General features: G+C 43.2%; 1 protein-coding gene across 6 annotated transcripts in view; it reads right to left on the reverse strand.

Annotated features, from left to right (window-relative positions):
* Nucleotides 1-13,106: 13,106 nt before the first annotated feature.
* LOC139384371 (semaphorin-6D-like) overlaps nt 13,107-21,876 on the reverse strand; it is a 40,640-nt gene continuing 31,870 nt past the window's right edge. For 5 of the 6 annotated variants that reach the window (XM_071129095.1, XM_071129092.1, XM_071129094.1 and 2 more), the window contains 2 exons: nt 20,208-20,446; nt 13,107-17,159 (listed from right to left, as the gene is read on the reverse strand). In XM_071129095.1, coding sequence (XP_070985196.1) covers nt 15,954-17,159; nt 20,208-20,446 — 1,445 coding nt within the window. In that variant the 3' untranslated portion in view covers nt 13,107-15,953. The remainder of the gene's footprint in view (nt 17,160-20,207; nt 20,447-21,876) is intronic. The other variant, XR_011628851.1, reaches the window with a different exon arrangement.

The raw sequence follows: 21,876 nt of genomic DNA on the forward strand, positions 1-21,876 counted from the left end.
TGAGTACGGCTCTCAGAGCCCAAACCAGCCAAAATAAATATCCTCCATGTTGCGCAGTCAACATTAGTCAAAAATAGCATTTTAAATATTCACTTACCTTTGATGATCTTCATCAGAATGCACTCCCAGGAATCGCAGTTTCACAATAAATGTTTGTTTTGTTCGATAATGTCCATCATTTATGTCCAAATAGCTTCTTTTGTTAGGGCGTTTGGTAAAAATCCAAAATCCAAAAAGCGTTCAGGTCCAGCCGAACGTCAGACAAAAAGTTCAAAAAGTTCTGTTACAGCACGTAGAAACTTGTCAAACTAAGTATAGAATCAATCTTTAGGATGTTTTTAAAATAAATCTTCAATAATGTTCCAACCGGAGAATTCCTATGTCTGTAGAAAAGCAATGGAACGAGAGCTAACTCTCTCGTGACCGTGCCTCAGAGCCTGTGGCAATCTGCCAGACACCTGACTCATTCCTCTCTCATTCGGTCCCACTTCACAGTAGAAGCCTGAAACAATGTTCTAAAGACTGTTGACATCTAGTGGAAGCCGTAGGAAGTGCAACATAACCTATATCCCACTGTATCTACAATAGGGGCCTCAGATTTCCCACTTCCGGGTTGGATTTTTCTCAGGTTTTAGCCTGCCATGTGAGTTCTGTTATACTCACAGACATCATTCAAACAGTTTTAGGAACTTCAGAGTGTTTTCTATCCAATACTCATAATAATGTGCATATATTAGCATCTGGGACAGAGTATCAGGCAGTTTACTCTGGGCACCTTATTCATCCAAGCTACTCAATACTGCCCCCCTGTCACCAAGAAGTTAATTAAAACTCAGAAAATAAAAACTTCTAAAATTCCATGTGTGTGCGTGCCGCTTTAAGATACCTTAGCACTAAGACAAAAGGAAAACTCACCAAACCCAAAATAAATAGTACACACCAATCAAACATAGTATTTTAAAAACACCAACAAATAGTTATATACTACCCTAAGTTAAAAACAAACAAAACATTTCCAGGCCTTTTCAATTTGGTAGTTTTCGGCCTCTATCTCACTCACTTTCCCCAAGATTATAGTCCCAGGAAACATTCCAAAGAGAGACAATCAAACCCCCATTTTCCCAGAAAACCCCCCACAAACACTTCTTCAGCATTCATTATACTACACCGATTCAGAAACCCAAAAGTTAACTACAAATATAATGATAATTCCACTGTACTCCCTCAAATCATTAGTTTTAAACTTCCTCAATGTTTATATGTACTTAATTGAACACAATTAAGATACAATTGTCATCGGAAGAAAGAATCCTGTTGTTTAACAAATCTAAAACCTTTAAAAAGTTGGTGCTGTCTCATCTCCATATCTCTCTACTCTCACTCTCGTTGTCTCTGTCTCTCTCTCCTGCCTTTCAAATCAAATTTTCAAATTCAAATCAAATCAAATGTATTTATATAGCCCTTCGTACATCAGCTGATATCTCAAAGTGCTGTACAGAAACCCAGCCTAAAACCCCCAAACAGCAAGCAATGCAGGTGTAGAAGCACGGTGGCTAGGAAAAACTCCCTAGAAAGGCCAAAACCTAGGAAGAAACCTAGAGAGGAATCAGGCTATGTGGGGTGGCCAGTCCTCTTCTGTCTGTGCCGGGTGGAGATTATAGCAAAACATGGCCAAGATGTTCAAATGTTCATAAATGACCAGCATGGTCGAATAATAATAAGGCAGAACAGTTGAAACTGGAGCAGCAGCACGGCCAGGTGGACTGAGGACAGCAAGGAGTCATCATGTCAGGTAGTCCTGAGGCATGGTCCTAGGGCTCAGGTCCTCCGAGAGAGAGAAAGAGAGAAAGAGAGAATTAGAGAGAGCACTCTTAAATTCACACAGGACACCGAATAGGACAGGAGAAGTACTCCAGGTATAACAAACTGACCCTAGCCCCCCGACACATAAACTACTGCAGCATAAATACTGGAGGCTGAGACAGGAGGGGTCAGGAGACACTGTGGCCCCATCCGAGGACACCCCCGGACAGGGCCAAACAGGAAGGATATAACCCCACCCACTTTGCCAAAGCACAGCCCCCACACCACTAGAGGGATATCTTCAACCACCAACTTACCATCCTGAGACAAGGCTGAGTATAGCCCACAAAGATCTACGCCACGGCACAACCCAAGGTGGGGGCGCCAACCCAGACAGGATGACCACATCAGTGAATCAACCACTCAGGTGACGCACCCCCTCCAGGGACGGTATGAGAGAGCCCCAGTAAGCCAGTGACTCAGCCCCTGTAATAGGGTTAGAGGCAGAGAATCCCAGTTTCGGGAAATATGCCCTGGTTTATGACAGCTGGAACAGGGTGCCTTGCAGTCTCTAGCAAAATGGCCAGTTTTATCACAATTTAAACATTTCCAATCGCTCCCGGTCCCTTTACCACTGTCTTTCCCAGGTCTCCTACCCTTGAATCCTCCCTTATGCTGGTCTACAATTACCCCGAGAGTCACTATTAGATGCTCTGCTCCTTTCTGTTCTTTCTTTTCTATTCCTCCTTTGAGTCTGGCTTATGTGTCTGTTTTATAATTAATTATAGCTTTTCGACATCTAGACGTTCATCAAATTCGTACTTCACTCTCCATTTTGGGCCGAAATAAATGTTATTTTTCTCCTTAGACTCCATATAATTCCAGAACCTCATTTGAGGATTTACTCCCCATTGTTAATTAACCCTTATTGTTGTTATCTCCTAGGAATTCAGAATAATTATTTGTATGACTTTTGATAGAATATTAGGTCTTACACGTTAGAGGGAGTTCCCAACTTTCTCAACACCTCTCTGACCTACTCAAATAATTAACCATTAATTCCTCCCTCTCGGAATAGTCAGACCTATTTGTGCGCCTCTGGTAGATCTCAACGATCCACCCCTGAAATGTATTTCGACAGGTGATCTATATTAATACAAATGATGTCCCTGACCTACTTTATTGAAACGTATCTATAGAGGTGATTTTTGATTGAATATTAGGTCTCACATGTGAGCGGATTATCGTTTTTGTGACTCGACTGATTAATATATCTATCTCTACTTTTAGACAATAGACTATTAGGTCTCACACGTATAGTTCCCAACTTTCTCAACACCTCTCTGACCTACTCAAAAATTAAAGCTATAGTGATTGTTATCATCATTGGGATTGAAAATTCTCTTGACAAGATCAGACCACATTTTCTGAGTAATCAATGCAGAAATCCAGGTAATTCCAAAGTGTTCACAAACTTTGTCTTGCAACTGTATATCAATGAATTGACAAGGGCACTAGAACAGGCTGCAGCACCCGGCCTCACCATACTACAATCTGAAGTCAAATGCCTACTGTTTCTGATGATTTGGTGGTTCTGTACCCAACTAAGGAGGGCCTACAGCAGCACCTAGATCTTCTGCACAGATTCTGTCAGACCTGGGCAGAGACACTAAATCTCAGTAAAACAAAATAATGGTGTTCCAACAAAGTTCTAGTTCCCAGGACCACAAATACAAATTCCATCTGCAGAAACATCCTCTGTGTCCAACGTAGAACACCAAATAATGCATGCAGAGCAGAATTAGGCCAATACCCACTGATTATCAAAATACAGAAAACAGCCGTTAAATTCTATAACCACCTAAAAGGAAGTGATTCCCAAACCTTTCATCACCTACAGAGAGATGAACCTGGAGAAGAGTCCCCTAAGCAAGCTGGTCCTGGGGCTCTGTTCACAAACACAAACAGACACCACACAGCCCAAGGACAGCAACACAAATAGACCTAACCAAATCATGAGAAAACAAAAAGACAATTACTTGACACATTGGAATGAACTAACAAAAAACTGAGCAAAATAGAATGCTATTTGGCCCTAAACAGAGAATACACAGTGGCAGAATACCTGACCACTATGACTGACCCAAAATGAAGGAAAGCTTTGACTACGTATAGACTCAGTGAGCATAGCCTTGCTATTGAAAAACACCGCTGTGGGCAGACCTGGCTTACAAGAGAAGACAGGCTATGTGCTCACTGCCCAGAAAATGAGATGGACATTGAGTTGCACTTCCTAACCTCCTGCCAAATGTATGACCATATTAGAGACATTTATTTCCCTCAGATTACACAGACCCACAAAGAATTTGAAAACAAATCCAATTTTGATAAACTCCCATATCTGTTGGGTGACATACCACAGTGTGGAATCACAGCAGCAAGATTTGTGACCTGTTGCCGCAAGAAAAGGCCAACCAGTGAAGAACAAACACCATTGTAAATACAACCCATATTTATGTTTATTTATTTTCCCTTTTTAACTATTTGCACATCATTACAACACTGTATATGACATAATATGACATTTGAAATGTATATTATTATATTATTTTTTAACTTGTGAATGTAATATTTACTGTTAACTTTTTATTGTTTATTTCCCTTTTGTTTATCCATTTCACTTGCATTGGCCATGTAAACAGATGTTACCCATACCAATAAAGCCCTTTGAATTGAATTGAGAGGGGTAGCTAGGAGATGAGAGTTTTCAACCTGCCTTGCTGAAAGCAAATGAAAGAGGTCTTGTGTCAACATTCTGACGGCAATGACAATGACCCACAATGCACCCTGTTCTAACACACACTCTTGACTTAGATCTCAGGGAAGGTGATGCCAATGCATGGTTAGTGTTGTGTCACTGCATGGTTAGAGTGGTATCACTGCATGGTTAGAGTGGTGTCACTGCATGGTTACGGTGATGTTACTGCATGGTTAGAGTGGTATCACTGCATGGTTAGAGTGATGTCACTGCATGGTTACGGTGATGTCACTGCATGGTTAGAGTGGTGTCACTGCCTGGTTAGAGTGGTGTCACTGCATGGTTAGAGTGGTGTCACTGCATTGTTATGGTGATGTCACTGCATGGTTAGAGTGGTATCGCTGCATGGTTAGGGTGATGTCACTGCATGGTTAGAGTGGTATCACTGCATGGTTAGAGTGGTGTCACTGCATGGTTAGAGTGGTGTCACTGCATGGTTAGAGTGGTGTCACTGCGTGGTTACGGTGATGTCACTGCATGGTTAGAGTGGTGTCGCTGCATGGTTACAGTGATGTCACTGCATGGTTTCCGTGGTGTCACTGCATGGTTACGGTGATGTCACTTCATGGTTAGAGTGGTGTCACTGCATATTTCGTTCTCACAAGTTCACATCTGCACCTACAGTTGAAGTCGGAAGTTTACATACACCCTAGCCAAATACATTTAACCTAAGTTTTTCACAATTCCTGACATTTAATCCCAGTAATAATTCCCTCTCTTAGGTCAGTTAGGATCACCACTTTATTTTAAGGAATGTGAAATAATAATAGAGAGAATTATTTATTTCAGCTTTTATTTCTTTCATCACATTCCCAGTTGGGAATACACTCAATTAGTATTTGGTAGCATTGCCTTGAAATTGTTTAACTTGGGTCAAACGTTTTGGGTAGCCTTCCACAAGCTTCCCACAATAAGTTGGGTGAATTTTGGCCCGTTCCTCCTGACAGAGCTGGTGTAACTGAGTCAGGTTTGTTGGCCTCCTTGCTCGCTCACGCTTTTTCAGTTCTGCCCACAAATTTTCTTTAGGGTTGAAGTCAGGGTTTTGTGATGGCCACTCCAATACCTTGACTTTGTTGTCCTTAAACTATTTTGCCACAACTTTGGAAGTATGCTTGGGGTCATTGTCCATTTGGAAAACCCATTTGCGACCAAGCTTTAACTTCCTGACTGATATCTTGCTTCAATATATCCACACAATTGTCCTGCCCTCCTGCAACAAAGCACCCCCACAACATGATGCTGTCACCCCGTGCTTCACTGTTGGGATGGTGTTCTTCGGCTTGCAAGCCTCCCCCTTTTTCCTTCAAACATAACGATGGTCATTATGGCCAAACAGTTCTATTTTTGTTTCATCAGACCAGAGGACATTTCTCCAAAAAGTACGATCTTTGTCTCCATGTGCAGTTGCAAACCGTTGTCTGGCTTTTTTATGGCGGTTTTGGAACAGTGGATTCTTCCTTGCTGAGCGGCCTTTCAGGTTATGTCGATATAAGACTCGTTTTACTGAGGATATAGTAACTTTTGTACTTGTTTTCTCCAGCATCTTCACAAGGTCCTTTGCTGTTGTTCTGGGATTGATTTGCACTTTTCGCACCAAAGTACGTTCATCTCTAGGAGACAGAATGCATCTCCTTCCCATGGTCCCATGGTGTTTATACTTGCGTACTATTGTTTGTACAGATGAACGTGGTACCTTCAGGCATTTGGAAATTACTCCTAACGATGAACCAGACTTGTGGAGGTCTACAATTTTTTTACTGAGGTCTTGGCTGATTTCTTTTGATTTTCCCATGATGTTAAGCAAAGAGGCACTGAGTTTGAAGGTAGGCCTTGAAATACATCCACAGGTACACCTCCAATGGACTCAAATTATGTCAATTAGCCTATCAGAAGCTTCTAAAGCCATGACATCATTTTATGGAAGTTTCCAAGCTGTTTAAAGGTGCAGTCAACTTAGTGTACGTAAACATCTGACCCACTGGAATTTTGATACAGTGAATTATAAATGAAATAATCTGTCTAAACAATTGTTGGAATAATTACTTGTGTCATGCACAAAGTAGATGTCCTAGCCTACTTGCCAAAACTATAGTTTGTTAATAAGAAATTTGTGGGGTGGTTGAAAAACCAGTTTTAATGACTCCAACCTAAGTGTATGTAAACTTCCGACTTCAACTGTACAGCCGTAGCCAAAAGTTTTAAGAATAACACAAATATTAATTTTCACAACGTTTGCTGCTTCAGTGTCTTTAGATATTTTTGTCAGATGTTACTATGGAATACTGAAGTATAATTACAAGCATTTCATAAGTGTCAAAGTCTTTTATTGACAATTACATGAAGTTTATGCAAAGAGTCAATATTTGCAGTGTTGACCCTTCTTTTTCAAGACCTCTCCAATCCGCCCTGGCATGCTGTCAATTAACTTCTGGGCCACATCCTGACTGATGGCAGCCCATTCTTGCATAATCAATGCTTGGAGTTTGTCAGAATTTGTGGGTTTTTGTTTGTCCAGCCGCCTCTTGAGGATTGACCACAAGTTCAATGGGATTAAGGTCTGGGGAGTTTCCTGGCCATGGACACAAAATATCGATGTTTTGTTCCCCAAGCCACTTAGTTATCACTTTTGCCTTATGGCAAGGTGCTCCATCATGCTGGAAAAGGCCTTGTTTGTCACCAAACTGTTCCTGGATGGTTGGGAGAAGTTGCTCTAGAAGGATGAGTTTGTACCATTCTTTATTCATGGCTGTGTTCTTAGGCAAAATTGTGAGTGAGCCCACTCCCTTGGCTGAGAAGCAACCGCACACATGAATAGTCTCAGGATGCTTTACTGTTGGCATGACACAGGACTGATGGTAGCGCTCACCTTGTCTTCTCCGGACAAGCTTTTTTCCGGATACCCCAAACAATCGGAAAGAGGATTCATCAGAGAAAATTACTTTACCCCAGTCCTCAGCAGTCCAATCCCTGTACCTTTTGCAGAATATCAGTCTGTCCCTGATGTTTTTCCTGGAGAGAAGTGGCTTCTTTGCTGCCCTTCTTGACACCAGGCCATCCCCCAAAAGTCTTCGCCTCACTGTGCGTGCAGATGCACTCACACCTGCCTGCTGACATTCCTGAGCAAGCTCTGTACTGGTGGTGCCCTGATTCCGCAGCTGAATCAACTTTCTTGGGCACCCAGAAGCCTTCTTCACAACAATTGAACCTCTCTCCTTGAAGTTCTTGATAATCCAATAAATGGTTGATTTAGGTGCAATCTTACTGGCATCAATATCCTTGCCTGTGAAGCCCTTTTTGTGCAAAGCAATGATTACGGAACGTGTTTCCTTGCAGGTAACCATGTTTGACAGAGGAAGAACACCAAGCACCACCCTCCTTTTGAAGCTTCCAGTCTGTTATTCTAACTCAATCAGCATGACAGAGTGATCTCCAGCCTTGTCATCGTCAACACTCACACCTGTGTTAATAAGAGAATCACTGACATGATGTCAGCTGGTCCTTTTGTTGCAAGGCTGAAATGCAGTAGAAATGTTTTTTGGGGATTCAGTTCATTTGCATGGCAGAGAGGGACTTTGCAATAATTTGCAATTCATCTGATCACTCTTCATAACATTCTGGAGTATATGCAAATTGCCATCATACAAAATGAGGCAGCAGACTTTGTGAAAATGTATATTTGTGTCATTCTCAAAACTTTTGGCTACGACTGTATATCCCCAGAGTCTGTGTGTTGTCAGTACCCTGTAAATGTTCATTATGTGTTGTTAGGACCCTGTATATGTTCACTGTGTGTTGTCAGCACCCTGCATATGTTCATTATCTGTTGTTAGGACCCTGTATATGTTCACTGTGTGTTGCTAGCACCCTGTTTATGTTCATTGTGTTGTTAGTGCCCTGTTTATGTTAGGCCCTGATTCAATCTGAGCGCTCTATATGACAATGTGGCCTTTAAATGTAATGATACTGCATACATATAGATCACATTCAGAGTAAACGATGCAGATGACAGCTCAATTGGAAATTACCTTTAAATGCCAAACACACTATAGGGCTGTTTCGGATTGAACCCTGGCCTGAATGTGTTATGTGTACCCTGTTTATGGGTTGTTGCCTGTCGTGTTTATGTGATGATGCCTATAGTTTGTATGTGTTGTTGTCTGTAGTGTTTATGTTTTGTTGTCTGTAGTGTTTATGTGTTGTTGTCTGTAGTGTTTATGTGATGTTGTCTGTAGTGTTTATGTGTTATTGTCTGTAGTGTTTATGTGTTGTTGTCTGTAGTGTTTATGTGTTGTTGTCTGTAGTGTTTATGTTTTGTTGTCTGTAGTGTTTATGTTTTGTTGTCTGTAGTGTTTATGTGATGTTGTCTGAAGTGTTTATGTGATGTTGTCTGTAGTGTTTATGTGATGTTGTCTGTAGTGTTTATGTGTTGTTGTCTGTAGTGTTTATGTGATGTTGTCTGTAGTGTTTATGTGATGTTGTCTGTAGTGTTTATGTGATGTTGTCTGAAGTGTTTCTGTGATGTTGTCTGTAGTGTTTATGTGATGTTGTCTGTAGTGTTTATGTGATGTTGTCTGTAGTGTTTATGTGATGTTGTCTGTAGTGTTTATGTGATGTTGTCTGTAGTGTTTATGTGATGTTGTCTGTAGTGTTTATGTTTTGTTGTCTGTAGTGTTTATGTGTTGTTGTCTGTAGTGTTTATGTGATGTTGTCTGTAGTGTTTATGTGATGTTGTCTGTAGTGTTTATGTGTTGTTGTCTGTAGTGTTTATATTTTGTTGTCTGTAGTGTTTATGTGTTGTTGTCTGTAGTGTTTATGTGATGTTGTCTGTAGTGTTTATGTGTTGTTGTCTGTAGTGTTTATGTGTTGTTGTCTGTAGTGTTTATGTGTTGTTGTCTGTAGTGTTTATGTTTTGTTGTCTGTAGTGTTTATGTTTTGTTGTCTGTAGTGTTTATGTGATGTTGTCTGAAGTGTTTATGTGATGTTGTCTGTAGTGTTTATGTGATGTTGTCTGTAGTGTTTATGTGTTGTTGTCTGTAGTGTTTATGTGATGTTGTCTGTAGTGTTTATGTGATGTTGTCTGTAGTGTTTATGTGATGTTGTCTGAAGTGTTTCTGTGATGTTGTCTGTAGTGTTTATGTGATGTTGTCTGTAGTGTTTATGTGATGTTGTCTGTAGTGTTTATGTGATGTTGTCTGTAGTGTTTATGTGATGTTGTCTGTAGTGTTTATGTGATGTTGTCTGTAGTGTTTATGTGATGTTGTCTGTAGTGTTTATGTGATGTTGTCTGTAGTGTTTATGTGATGTTGTCTGTAGTGTTTATGTGATGTTGTCTGAAGTGTTTATGTGATGTTGTCTGTAGTGTTTATGTGATGTTGTCTGTAGTGTTTATGTGATGTTGTCTGTAGTGTTTATGTGTTGTTGTCTATAGTGTTTATTAGAGGTCGACCGATTAATTAGGGCCGATTTCAAGTTTTCATAACAATCAGAAATCTGTATTTTTGGGCGCCGATTTGCCGATTTTTTAAAATATATTTTTTACACCTTTATTTAATCTTTATTTAACTAGGCAAGTCAGTTAAGAACAAATTCTTATTTTCAATGTAAGTTGCTAGCTAGCATTAAACTTATCTTATAAAAAACAATCAATCATAATCACTAGTTAACTACACATGGTTGATTATTATTGATTATCTAGTGTGTCCTGTGTTGCATATAATCTGACTGACCATACAAGTATCTAAGTATCTGACTGAGCGGTGGTAGGCAGAAGCAGGCGCGTAAACATTCATTCAAACAGCACTTTCGTGCGTTTTGCCAGCAGCTCTTCATTGTGCATCAAGCATTGGCTGTTTATGACTTCAACCCTATCAACTGCGGAGATGAGGCTGGTGTGACCGAAGTGAAATGGCTGGTTAGTTAGCGTGTGCTAATAGCGTTTCAAACTTCACTCGCTCTGAGCCTTGGGGTGGTTGTTTCCCTTGCTCTGCATGGGTAACGCTGCTTCCATGTGGTGGCTGTTGTCGTTGTGTTGCTGGTTCGAGCCCAGGGAGGAGCGAGGAGAGGGACGGAAGCTATACTGTTACACTGGCAATGCTAAAGTGCCTATAAGAACATCCAATAGTCCAAGGTTAATGAAATACACATGGTATAGAGGGAAATAGTCCTATAATAACTACAAAGGAAAAAGGAACCACCAGCTTTCATATGTTCTCATGTTCTGAGCAAGGAACTGAAACGTTAGCTTTCTTACATGGCACATATTGCACTTTTACATTCTTCTCCAACACTTTGTTTTTGCATTATTTAAACCAAATTGAACATGTTTCATTATCTACTTGAGGCTAAATTGATTTTATTGATGTATTATATTAAGTTAAAAAAGTGTTAATTCAGTATTGTTGTAATTGTCATTATTACAACTACATTTAAAAAAAAGTTTTTATTTTATTTTAAATCATCCAATTAATCGTTATCGGCTTTTTTGGTCCTCCAATAATCGGTATCGGTATTGGCGTTGAAAAATCATAATCGGTCGACCTGTAGTGTTTATGTGATGTTGTCTGTAGTGTTTATGTGATGTTGTCTGTAGTGTTTATGTGTTGTTGTCTGTAGTGGTGACTGAGAGGAGAATGACCTCCAGATGCATGGTGTCCTTCAGGCCCAGTGTTATGGCGTGCATGCCTGGGGGGGAGGGGGTAGCAGGCATGGTGTCCTTCAGGCCCAGTGTTACAGCATGACTGTGGTGAGGGTTAGCAGGCATGGTGTCCTTCAGGCCCAGTGTTACAGCATGACTGGGGTGGGGGGGTAGCAGGCATGGTGTCCTTCAGGCCCAGTGTTACAGCATGCCTGGGGGGTAGGGGGTAGCAGGCATGGTGTCCTTCAGGCCCAGTGTTACAGCATGACTGGGGTGAGGGGTAGCAGGCATGGTGTCCTTCAGGCCCAGTGTTACAGCATGCCTGGGGGGGAGGGGGTAGCAGGCATGGTGTCCTTCAGGCCCAGTGTTATGGCGTGCATGCCTGGGGGGGAGGGGGTAGCAGGCATGGTGTCCTTCAGGCCCAGTGTTACAGCATGACTGGGGTGGGGGGTAGCAGGCATGGTGTCCTTCAGGCCCAGTGGGGTGGGGGGTAGCAGGCATGGTGTCCTTCAGGCCCAGTGTTACAGCATGACTGGGGGGGGGGGGGGGGGGGGTAGCAGGCATGGTGTCCTTCAGGCCCAGTGTTATGGTGTGCATGCCTGGGGGGAGGGGGTAGCAGGCATGGTGTCCTTCAGGCCCAGTGTGACAGCGTGCATGACTGGGGGGGGAGGTAGCAGGCATGGTGTCCTTCAGGCCCAGTATTACAGCATGGGGGGGTTGCAGGCAAATAGAGGAGCCATTAAATAGCACTACATCTGCCACTGTAATGACAAGACCATGAATCATGGAATCATAAGCAGAACCCCATTGTGTGTTAGTGTGTATCTGTAAAACAGGTGTCATTCTTCAGCATTGTTATTGCTCATTCAACGGATCAAGCGGGTTAAGAGTAGCCTCCTCATACCCCCACCCAGGCCTGGTCCGCTCTTCTATATCTCATCTCATCACTGTGATCGTACTGGGTTAGTGTGCATGTGTATGGTGTGTTAGTGTGTGTTCAAGGGCCTGGCACAGTGCTGAAGCTCAGATCTTAAGCCCAGAGCAGGGAGGGACCTGATGTTCATCTCCACGGCAACAAACCACTCTGGAAACTTTCCCACATGACCACACACACACACACACACACAAATACCCTCTGCTCTGCAACAGATCTCCTCTCAGATGTTAATCACCAATCCTGCGCTGCTATGACCAAAAGGGAATCGAACCAAGGACATCTGCAAACCTCAAGACCATGTAAGCCCACTAAGCTAAAGCCTAGGCATGCAACAGCACTACTTTGCTTTGGAAATCAACATTGTTGTTGGCAAGACAACAACACTATTGGCAAGGCAACAATTACTTATTGGCAACGCTTAGCAGAAACAGCCTGGCCTGCAACACCAAATTTTAACAAATCTCCATCCACATTTTGAATGTCTATTTCTGAAACAATGCTGTCTTACATGTATAACTGTAGATATGTAGCTCACTCAGTGCCAGAGGAAAACAGGACATTGTTTGGCAGAGGTGTAAATAGTGTTTGATGTTAGCTAGTGGTTTGTGATGATAGCAGGGGTGCATGGAGGCAAATAGCCTGTTCTTCTGCTGTGGGATATGTTGAAGAAGGAACACTTTAGTATAAATATAGGCATTAGTGTCCCAGTTAAGATTTCACTCATGAAACTCTAATTAAACCAAAGCTTTGCTAAATCAATACAGTTGAACATGAACAGTATGTTGATGTCTGACTCCTCTAGTGAGTTCAGTGATCGCTGCATCTTGTACTCACTAACTGGATTAGAGAGTCACTGGTCTAATCCGCTGTCTTCTGAGAATCATAAAAAACAAGGGTCTCTCTCAGAATCAGAATTCTGTGCAGTAATATTTTATTTCAACTATACATGCCGTGTTAAAAAAAATTATAACAAGAAGTCCTGAAACAAAAGACGATCATTTTGTACACATTCACAGTTCCAACTTTACAACATATCTACAAACACTCTGAACAAACATCAGGAGGGCTTACTGTCCAATCAGAACAGTATTAGAAAGGTAATGTCAACGAGGCTGGTTCATCTGCACACACAGAGCATAGATAGACAGGAGGGTAGGAAGGCTTTAGACTGACACTGCAACACAAAAACCCAGGTCAATATGGCAATGCACAAGACAGCTGAACGCAGCCTGTCTGTCTGGACGAATGGAACAGGGGTGTGTGTGTGTGTGTGAGCCCAAACGCTGGTTAGCAGAGGACGACTGATAGACAACAGACTTTAATTAATACCATTATCTTTTTTAAACAAAATGTGGCTTCGGGTTCCAAACAGGCAGACAAATTAATTCCCCAAATAAGGTAAATGTAACCAAATCATGAACCTCATTGTCAATGTGAGATCTGACCCACATCCTGTTGTTATACATGTCCCGGTCACATGACCACTGCTCACTCTAATGGAACAGTTTATTAAGCCATTAGATACACATCTTTGATCTATAATAATTACCCAGAGTGTTTACCTTAATACTGGGTTGGATGGTTTATTGAGTACTGTATTGACTGTTTACTGTATATTGGCCATGTTGAGCTGAGTGTTTTGAAGCAAAGCGTTTAGAGAAAAGACAAGAGTCAGTCTACATCCCCATGCCATAATAGTACATTCACTGCATGGAACCTCAGCTTGGTCTTTCAGCAGCCTTCTTCTTCATGAGGTCATATACGGATACTGTAATCCCAGCATGCTTTGCTTCAGCCTGCATTCTGTAATGGAATGTTGGTGACTAAACCGACTCTTAGTTCTAGAATCAAAATAACTGCAGTTTGGTAGATAAATACAAATTGAAATGCAGAACACAAATTTCACTCTGAATTCAAATAATCAGAGTTGCTTAGGTTATATTGTAACAATAATGACATTCAGGACCAAATCACTTTTTTCCCTCAATATTTCTGTATATCGATCATTCGTTGAATAAGGCACACGATGCACAGATTGGGGTTAACTGGCCTAAAAATATGTATACTCATATATTTATAATATGTACAGTATCTTGTCATTACCAGCATGACTCGGTAGGACACATTGGTAGATGTTGGTGTGATTGTACACTTGTCACTCAATGGGAAACTGCAAACACAACACTGCCTCTGGAACCAAAATGGCAACCAGAGAACCGAAGATCTAAGATCAGTTACCCTGGAAATGGTTAAGATTAGGTTTGAGAGAGGGTAAGCTGATCCTGCATCTGTACCTTGGGGCAACTACCACACAGAGAGCAGTGTGTGAACTCCCAACGGAGCACAGAGACTAACACTAGTGATGGACATGCAGTTGGCAGGTGAGACAGACAGACATGTTACAGGACGCCATTTCAACCTGACAGAACTAAACCCATTGGTGTTGCTTAAAATGTTTACGTCTTTCATTTGTGAATAAAATAAAGAAAACCAAACCAAAACAACACCAGCCTGTTGAAGTGGGTTGGATGAAATGTTTCTAAATACCACTCTGCTACAGTGAAAGACTGGAGCAAAGGTCTCTGCATCGCCAGTTTGTATCTGTGTGTCTGTGTGAGACAGGAGAAGAGTGGTATGTGTTGATAGAGGACTCTGATGTCACTGGAGCCTGTTCTAACAGTGCATTGAATTGCATGGTCTGTACGCACACACACACACACACACGTCAGGAGACAACGGCAGCTGTAGGGTACAGACGCATAAGAGGACTAAATACACTCAACATACATTACTCATCATAAACCAATAGCAGCAAACGTGTTTAGTAGATATCCCAGTGAGTTACAGAGGGTCCCTGTTAGGGTACGTAGGCAGCCAGGCCTTTCACCTCCCCAAGCAAAGTGTGTGTGTATGTGTTTGCTGTACATTGGGTTTTGCCCTCCAGCTGACACACAGTGGTGTTCTCTCTGTTGCCTTCCTTCCTCCTCAGTCTTTATAGTTGAGTTAAACACCTCTAAAGGGACACTAAAGGGACACTATGTTTAGTGTGTCTCCTCGCTGCTCTCCCCCATCAGTCAGACAGATAAGATACAAACAGTTCTATTGTATTCCTCCCCCTTGTTCAGTTCAGTCCAGTTCACATTCATGGGAAGACAGAGGGTGTCCCCCAAATGGCACCCTTATTCCCTATACAGTGCACTAGGTACAACCAGGCCTATGTGCCGTGGTCAGAAGTAGTTGACAACAAAGGGGAATAGGGTGCCATTTGTGACACAAACATACAGTGCTTAGTGACAGTGAGACATCAGACCCATTCTTCAAGTAGTTCTCGGAGTTAGACCTTGTACCGTCCACAGTCGGGATCATAGGGCCAGGCTACACACTGGGGGCCACGCTAGTCCCCTACAGGACTCCTACCCCCATCTACCCCCACCCTGCCTTATGTCCTGGGGCTGGGCTGGGGTTAGTGAGTCAGGGCCAGGGGTCAGGGTTAGAGGAGACAGACCAGTGTGTTGTGAGATGGAGAGAAACATGGAGCCACAAGACAAGACACAGACCTCCACGTCACATCTGGTGTGATTTTCTCTTTTTAGAGTGAAGGAATGAATCATTCCACGGGGAACACACCCCGACACACACATGGTCCTACTCTCTCCATAAGCCTTCTCACAACCAGTCTGGCTCTAGAGCACACTCAGTAGTGCCCCTGCCCCGTCCCAGTTAGTACACTTGGTAGTACACTCCATAGTGTCTATAGTGTCCTAGTAGCTGTACTTGTTGACCACCCTCATCTGAGGAGTCTGTGGGGTGAAGGCGTTGGGTTTAGGGGGGACGTCAGGCTTTAGGGACGGGGTCCGTTTAAGCCCCTGGCGGGGGAGCGAGCCGTGCCCACTGTAGCTGCTCTGGCGGGACAGGGAGGGGGGGTGGGGGTGTTGATGGGGGGAGTGAAGCCCCCTCTGGGAGTCCAGTCTGGAGGGAGGGGTGGGGGGCATGTACCCCCCTCTGTTCATACTGTGTTGGTGGGACAACGACACCCCCATACTGACCCCGTTGGGAGAGGTGGCGGTGAGGGAGTGTCTGTGAGAAGAGATCCTGTGATGAGAGCCGTACCTCCTCTCCAGGGTGCCGCTCATGCTTCCTCCCATACCCAGGCTGCCTGTGGGGGAGCTAGGGGTGGAGGGCAGTGGGACGTCAACCCTCTTGGTGGGGCTGTGCCTGGGCAGGGAGGAGGAGGAGGAGGGGGAGTAAAGAGAGGCCTCTCGGCTGGGGACCTTGGGGGGAACCTCAGTGATGTCCCCTAGAGGCTCCAGCATCAGGTGTTGTCTGCTGGGTCGGGGTGCTGAGCCGACCCCCTCTTGGAGGATAGCCTTGGAGCTAGCATTAGCCGTGTTAGCATCGTTCAGGTGCTTCAGCAGGTCGTTCAGTGTGTTCCTGGCATCCAGCGACCTCTTCTGCTCCTTTCTGCTCCCTTTAGAATGAGGGGGCGTGGCCTGCAGGTGTTCCATGTTCTCTGGCTTCCTGTCCAGGGTGCGCGGCGGTGTGACGTCGTCGGTCGGGTTTCCATGGTAACCACTGCTGTATTCGTGCGTGGCGTTGGGAAGGACGACGGCGCTGGGGATGTGGGAGTGTCCCAGCGCAGGGTGGGGGTGGGGCTGGGGGTGAGGAGGGGGGGAACTGGGGTGGAACTGGGGACTCTTGGCAATGGAGGAGGAGGTAGAGTTGGAGTTCTTCCTGGATCCGTTGATCTTCCCGTGGTGATTGGCTCGCTCCCATTGGTTCCTGATTGGCTGCAGGCCTTTCTGCTGCAGCACAGGGGTAGACTCGGGGGTGGGCAGGGCGGCCAGCTCGGGGGGCTGACAGCCGTCCCGGAGGATCATGGTCTTGGTGTCTCCGTTAGGCGTCAGGTCCTTACCACTGCTCAGTAAGTTGGTGTACAGCTTGGGACAGTCCAGACTTGGCTGGTACTCCTGGAGACAAGACATGACAGAAGAGAGGGCTTTGTTCATTTGGTTCCTCCAGCCAACACATACTGTACATACTGTACATACATACATACATACATACATACACACACAGTGCCTTCAGAAAGTATCCAGACCCCTTGACTTTTTCAACATTTTGTTACATTACAGCCTTATTATAAAATGGATTAAATAAAAATAAATCCTCAGCAATCTACACACAATACCCTCAAAAAATGTCTGCAGCATTGACGGTCCCCAAGAACACAGAGGCCTCCATCATTTTTAAATGGAAAAAGTTTGGAACCACCAAGACTTCCTAAAGCTGGCCTGCTGGCCAAACTGAGCAATCGGGGGAGAAGGGCCTTGGTCAAGGAGGTAACCAAGAACCCAATGGTCACTCTGACAGAGCTCTAGAGTTCCTCTGTGGAGATGGGAGAACCTTCCAGAAGGACAACCATCTCTGTAGCACTCCACCAATCAGGCCTTTATGGTAGAGTTGCCAGATGGAAGCCACTGCTCAGTAAAAGGCACATGACAGCCCACTTGGAGTTTCCGAAGGTGAATTACAGGGGAGCCAGGGGGGGCTCAGCTCCCCTGGGGGGGGGGGGGGGGGGGCTTTCTAAATAACGCTAATTTATCCATTCTCCTATTTGTTTAAAAGCAGTGGTAAATATGAAAATAAAAGTTTACAAATGAATCGAACACCCCCACCTTTCTGTCATGGTTTAAACCATTTATTTCTATGTGGCTGCACAAACCGTCTCCCTGTCCACAGCACTGTCCACTCACTAGTGCTGAATTTCAGCCTCAGCTGAGCTCCTTTAAACATTGATTTTTCTTTGCACTTGCTCACTTTCGCCATTTGTTTGCCAAGTCCCCTTGATAAAAATCGCCTTTAATTCCAATGCATTAGATTTATCCGTTCATTCATAATGGTTTGCTTTTGCCAGTCAGCTGTTTAGAGCGCTCATTGCTTTGTTTCTCAGGCGGGCGCGGGTATCGCTGTTCTCTGTGCCGTCCGCGACCAGAAGTAGACCATTTATTTAGCTTTATTATTTTCAATCAATATCAGTTTTCCTGCCTGGATCAGCTGATGATTGTCTCCAATATCACTAGACAACCAGCCTACAGCTAAATAGCAATGCGCAACCATTCCATCCAACATTAATGACAGTACGCCTATAGTAGACTCTTCAGAAGACTTCGATTTGGCAATGGCATAGGCCTATATTATTTTGGATAATGACATTTTACATAGGCACGGTTGCACTTAGTGCTTTTTCCGAGATCTCCAAGATCCAGGAATAGTACAGGGTTTAAGTTCAATGTTCTAATTCAATCATTAAATGCTTAATAATTACAAATTACACTATCATTAATGTCATAAATGTAGGGAAAGGTTGTGGTTTATGTCACATGATCTGTGAAGAATCTAAGAATTCAACTTGTGTATTATATTGAATGTAGGCTACCTGTTCTGTTTATGTTCATGTGTGTAAAATTGCTTCAGTTGAGAGCGTAGGCTACTGGCAGTGTAGGCCTAGTGGAGGGTAAAGGCAACAAAATGCAGTTGACCCTCCCTTTCTGAAAAATGCATTGAAAGTATAGGGAGCGTAACTTTTCTCACCGCAACCGGCAATCAGAGTTTACCCACCATTTATTTACTACTACATCACTGGCTACCCCACAGTGGAGGTGTCATAATACCCATAAAACCTAGCGGTCAAACAGGGAAATGGTTCCAATCGTTTTCCTCCATTCATTTTTCTCATAGGAAATTTTAGAAACACTTAACATAAGGGCTGTGATTCGTGGAGGCTTACCCAGGCGTGGCGTTTTAATAATAAATAAATGTAAATCTCTAGGACAAGGTGACTTTTATCAATATATTCAGCTCTATTTACTTTTCTGCTAATTAGTATCAACGTAGACATGCAAGACTACAAATCCCTGCAAGCTTCTGCACGTCGTCTCTAGCTGACACCTTTGCTAACAGGTATTGTCTCAAGTTAAAACTTGCACAAGACAGTTTACAGAATTGCTACATTTAGCTAACAGATAGTTAATCCAGAGATTCTTACCTTTGCCTCTATTCGGCAGTCTTGTCCAGATCATCATGGTATTTGTAGTTCTTTACGATAGCCACATTAGCGTTTAATTTTTAGGGGATAAACACAGGCGACTATGTTGATAAAAATCAACTTGTCCTAGAGATTTACATGGTTATTAAAACGTCCCACCAAAGTAAACCTACACCAAACACAGCCATGTGTCTCCCATAAATTGACCATGTGTGTTAGGGTAACCACCCAATTTCCCCAGGACAGTTTCAGACCCATTTCAGTTGTCCCGACTTTTCAAGGAACAAAACATTTAAATTTGTCAGCAAGAAGCATCAATTCATTTGGCCTAATCAATGGTATTCGCCGAATGTCAGTAGGCACACTTTTTGGTGTTTTGTAAACAGATCTACGTCCAGTGATCAGAGTACATGCAGATGTCTATTTCCAGTCATCAGAGTACATGCAGATGTCTATTTCCAGTCATCAGAGTACATGCAGATGTCTATTTCCAGTCATCAGAGTACCTGCAGATGTCTATTTCCAGTCATCAGAGTACATGCAGATGTCTATTTCCAGTCATCAGAGTACCTGCAGATGTCTATTTCCAGTCATCAGAGTACATGCAGATGTCTATTTCCAGTCATCAGAGTACATGCAGATGTCTATTTCCAGTCATCAGAGTACATGCATTGCACTGTTTGGATTATTTTGGACTGGACGAACATGCACAGGTAGCCTACATTTTGAGGTGATTTGTTTGACAATCAGATGACAGCATCATGACTGGTTGTGTTCATGCCACGTTAAAAGGTAATACATTTTTACCGTTAAATTACTTCTTTATTATTATTATTAGCCCCCCCTCCCCAAAATAAATTGTGGACGCCGCACCCTGAATGTCACGGTATAATTCGCACTCTGGTTCTATCTATCTACATAAGATACAACGACTCATAAATTGCACTCTGTATTCAGGGCTCCAGGTTACCTTGACAGGACTGTCGAAGAGCCCGTTGAGCTTAGCGAAGGATCCGGTGGAGTCGCTGCAGGAGGGGGCTGACTCTGCATCTTTGTGGGCGTGCCGGGGCTTGTGGAAGGAGTCTCTGTAGCAGAACACCACCAGGCCGGCCACTAGCGCCCCCAGGAGGAAGGCAGCCAACACACAGCTGATCAGGATATTCATGTGGACCATCTGATTGGCTTCTCCCGCCTGGATCTCCCACACACCTGAAGTCACACACCCCATTGGTTAACGAACACCCCGACACACACAATCACAGCCAATCACAGTTTTATACTACACCTCTATATCAGGTGTGTTTGTGGACACATGCATGGTTTCTCTGCTTTTCCCCTTAAAGGTATTCTGTCCGCTATCCAACAGGGATTTTATAATTGCCAAAACCATTCAGATTGGCTTCCACTCTAGTCATTCTTAATTGTAAATACATGGTGAAAATGGTTAGGATCCCACAACCACTCCGGTGATGTAAGCCAATCTAGAAGAAGTAGTATTATGTTAGTTTGAAAAGGAAGAATTGAAGTGTTGCTTTTTCCCTACCAAGTGTCAAACATTTGTCCAGATAGAAATAGGGTTAGTGCATTCCTAACCAGGACAGAGAAAGACTTGTTCTCCCAAAATCAGAAAGACAATGAACCATTGACTCCCCAGCGTTGTCAAAGGGAAGAGGATTGTAGTTTGTCCTCTACATGGTGAGGCTGTTCTGTTTCTAGACTGCAGCTTGGTTAGTAACCACAGACATGGACGAGTTAAACATTCACAGAGCAGGAGAGAGACAGAGAGAGGTCCTGGAGCCGGAGGGGTTAATGGACAGGCCTGGGACCTGCTCTAACGCTCCTAGGGTTAAAAAACCTAACTCCCAGGGTTAACCCTTTACACCCGGAAACAGGGTTAACCCTTCAACTGTAACAGCCAGGGTTATAGGGTCTACTGGCACAGAGAGAAACGAGGGCAAAATAAAGAGTCTGAAGAAAGAATATAGAAGTGCAGAAGGTTTGAAGATAAGATTTGAAATAATTGTTTAAAAAGGGAGAAAATACATTTTCACCATGTAGAAAATCATTATAATCATGACAATAAATCAATGAATAAATCAAAATACAGTTGGATGAAATATAAATCATAACAAAATCTGAAAAATGTCATCTGCTATATCAATTGATGGTAATCCCAAATACCTGCCCCTGAGAGAGAGTGTGTGTGTGTGTGTGTGTGTGTGTGTGTGTGTGTGTGTGTGTGTGTGTGTGTGTGTGTGTGTGTGCGTGGTGTGTGGTGTGTGCATGTGGTGTGTGTGTGTGTGTGTACAGTACCAGTCAAAAATGTACACACCTACTCATTCAAGGTTTTTCTTGTAGAATAATAGTGAAGACATCAAAACTATGAAATATCACATATGAAATCATGTAGTAACCAAAAAAGTATTAAACAAATCAAAATATATGTTACATTTGAGATTCTTCAAAGTAGCCACCCTTTGCCTTAATGACAGCTTTGCACACCCTTGGCATTCTCTTAACCAGCTTTATGAGGTAGTCACCTGCAATGCATTTCAATTAACAGGTGTGCCTTGTTAAAAGTTCATTTGTGGAATTTCTTTCCTCAATGCATTTGAGCCAATAAGTTGTGGTGTGACAAG

Source organism: Oncorhynchus clarkii, chromosome 26, assembly GCF_045791955.1.
Source record: "Oncorhynchus clarkii lewisi isolate Uvic-CL-2024 chromosome 26, UVic_Ocla_1.0, whole genome shotgun sequence".
Taxonomy (NCBI): domain Eukaryota; kingdom Metazoa; phylum Chordata; class Actinopteri; order Salmoniformes; family Salmonidae; genus Oncorhynchus; species Oncorhynchus clarkii.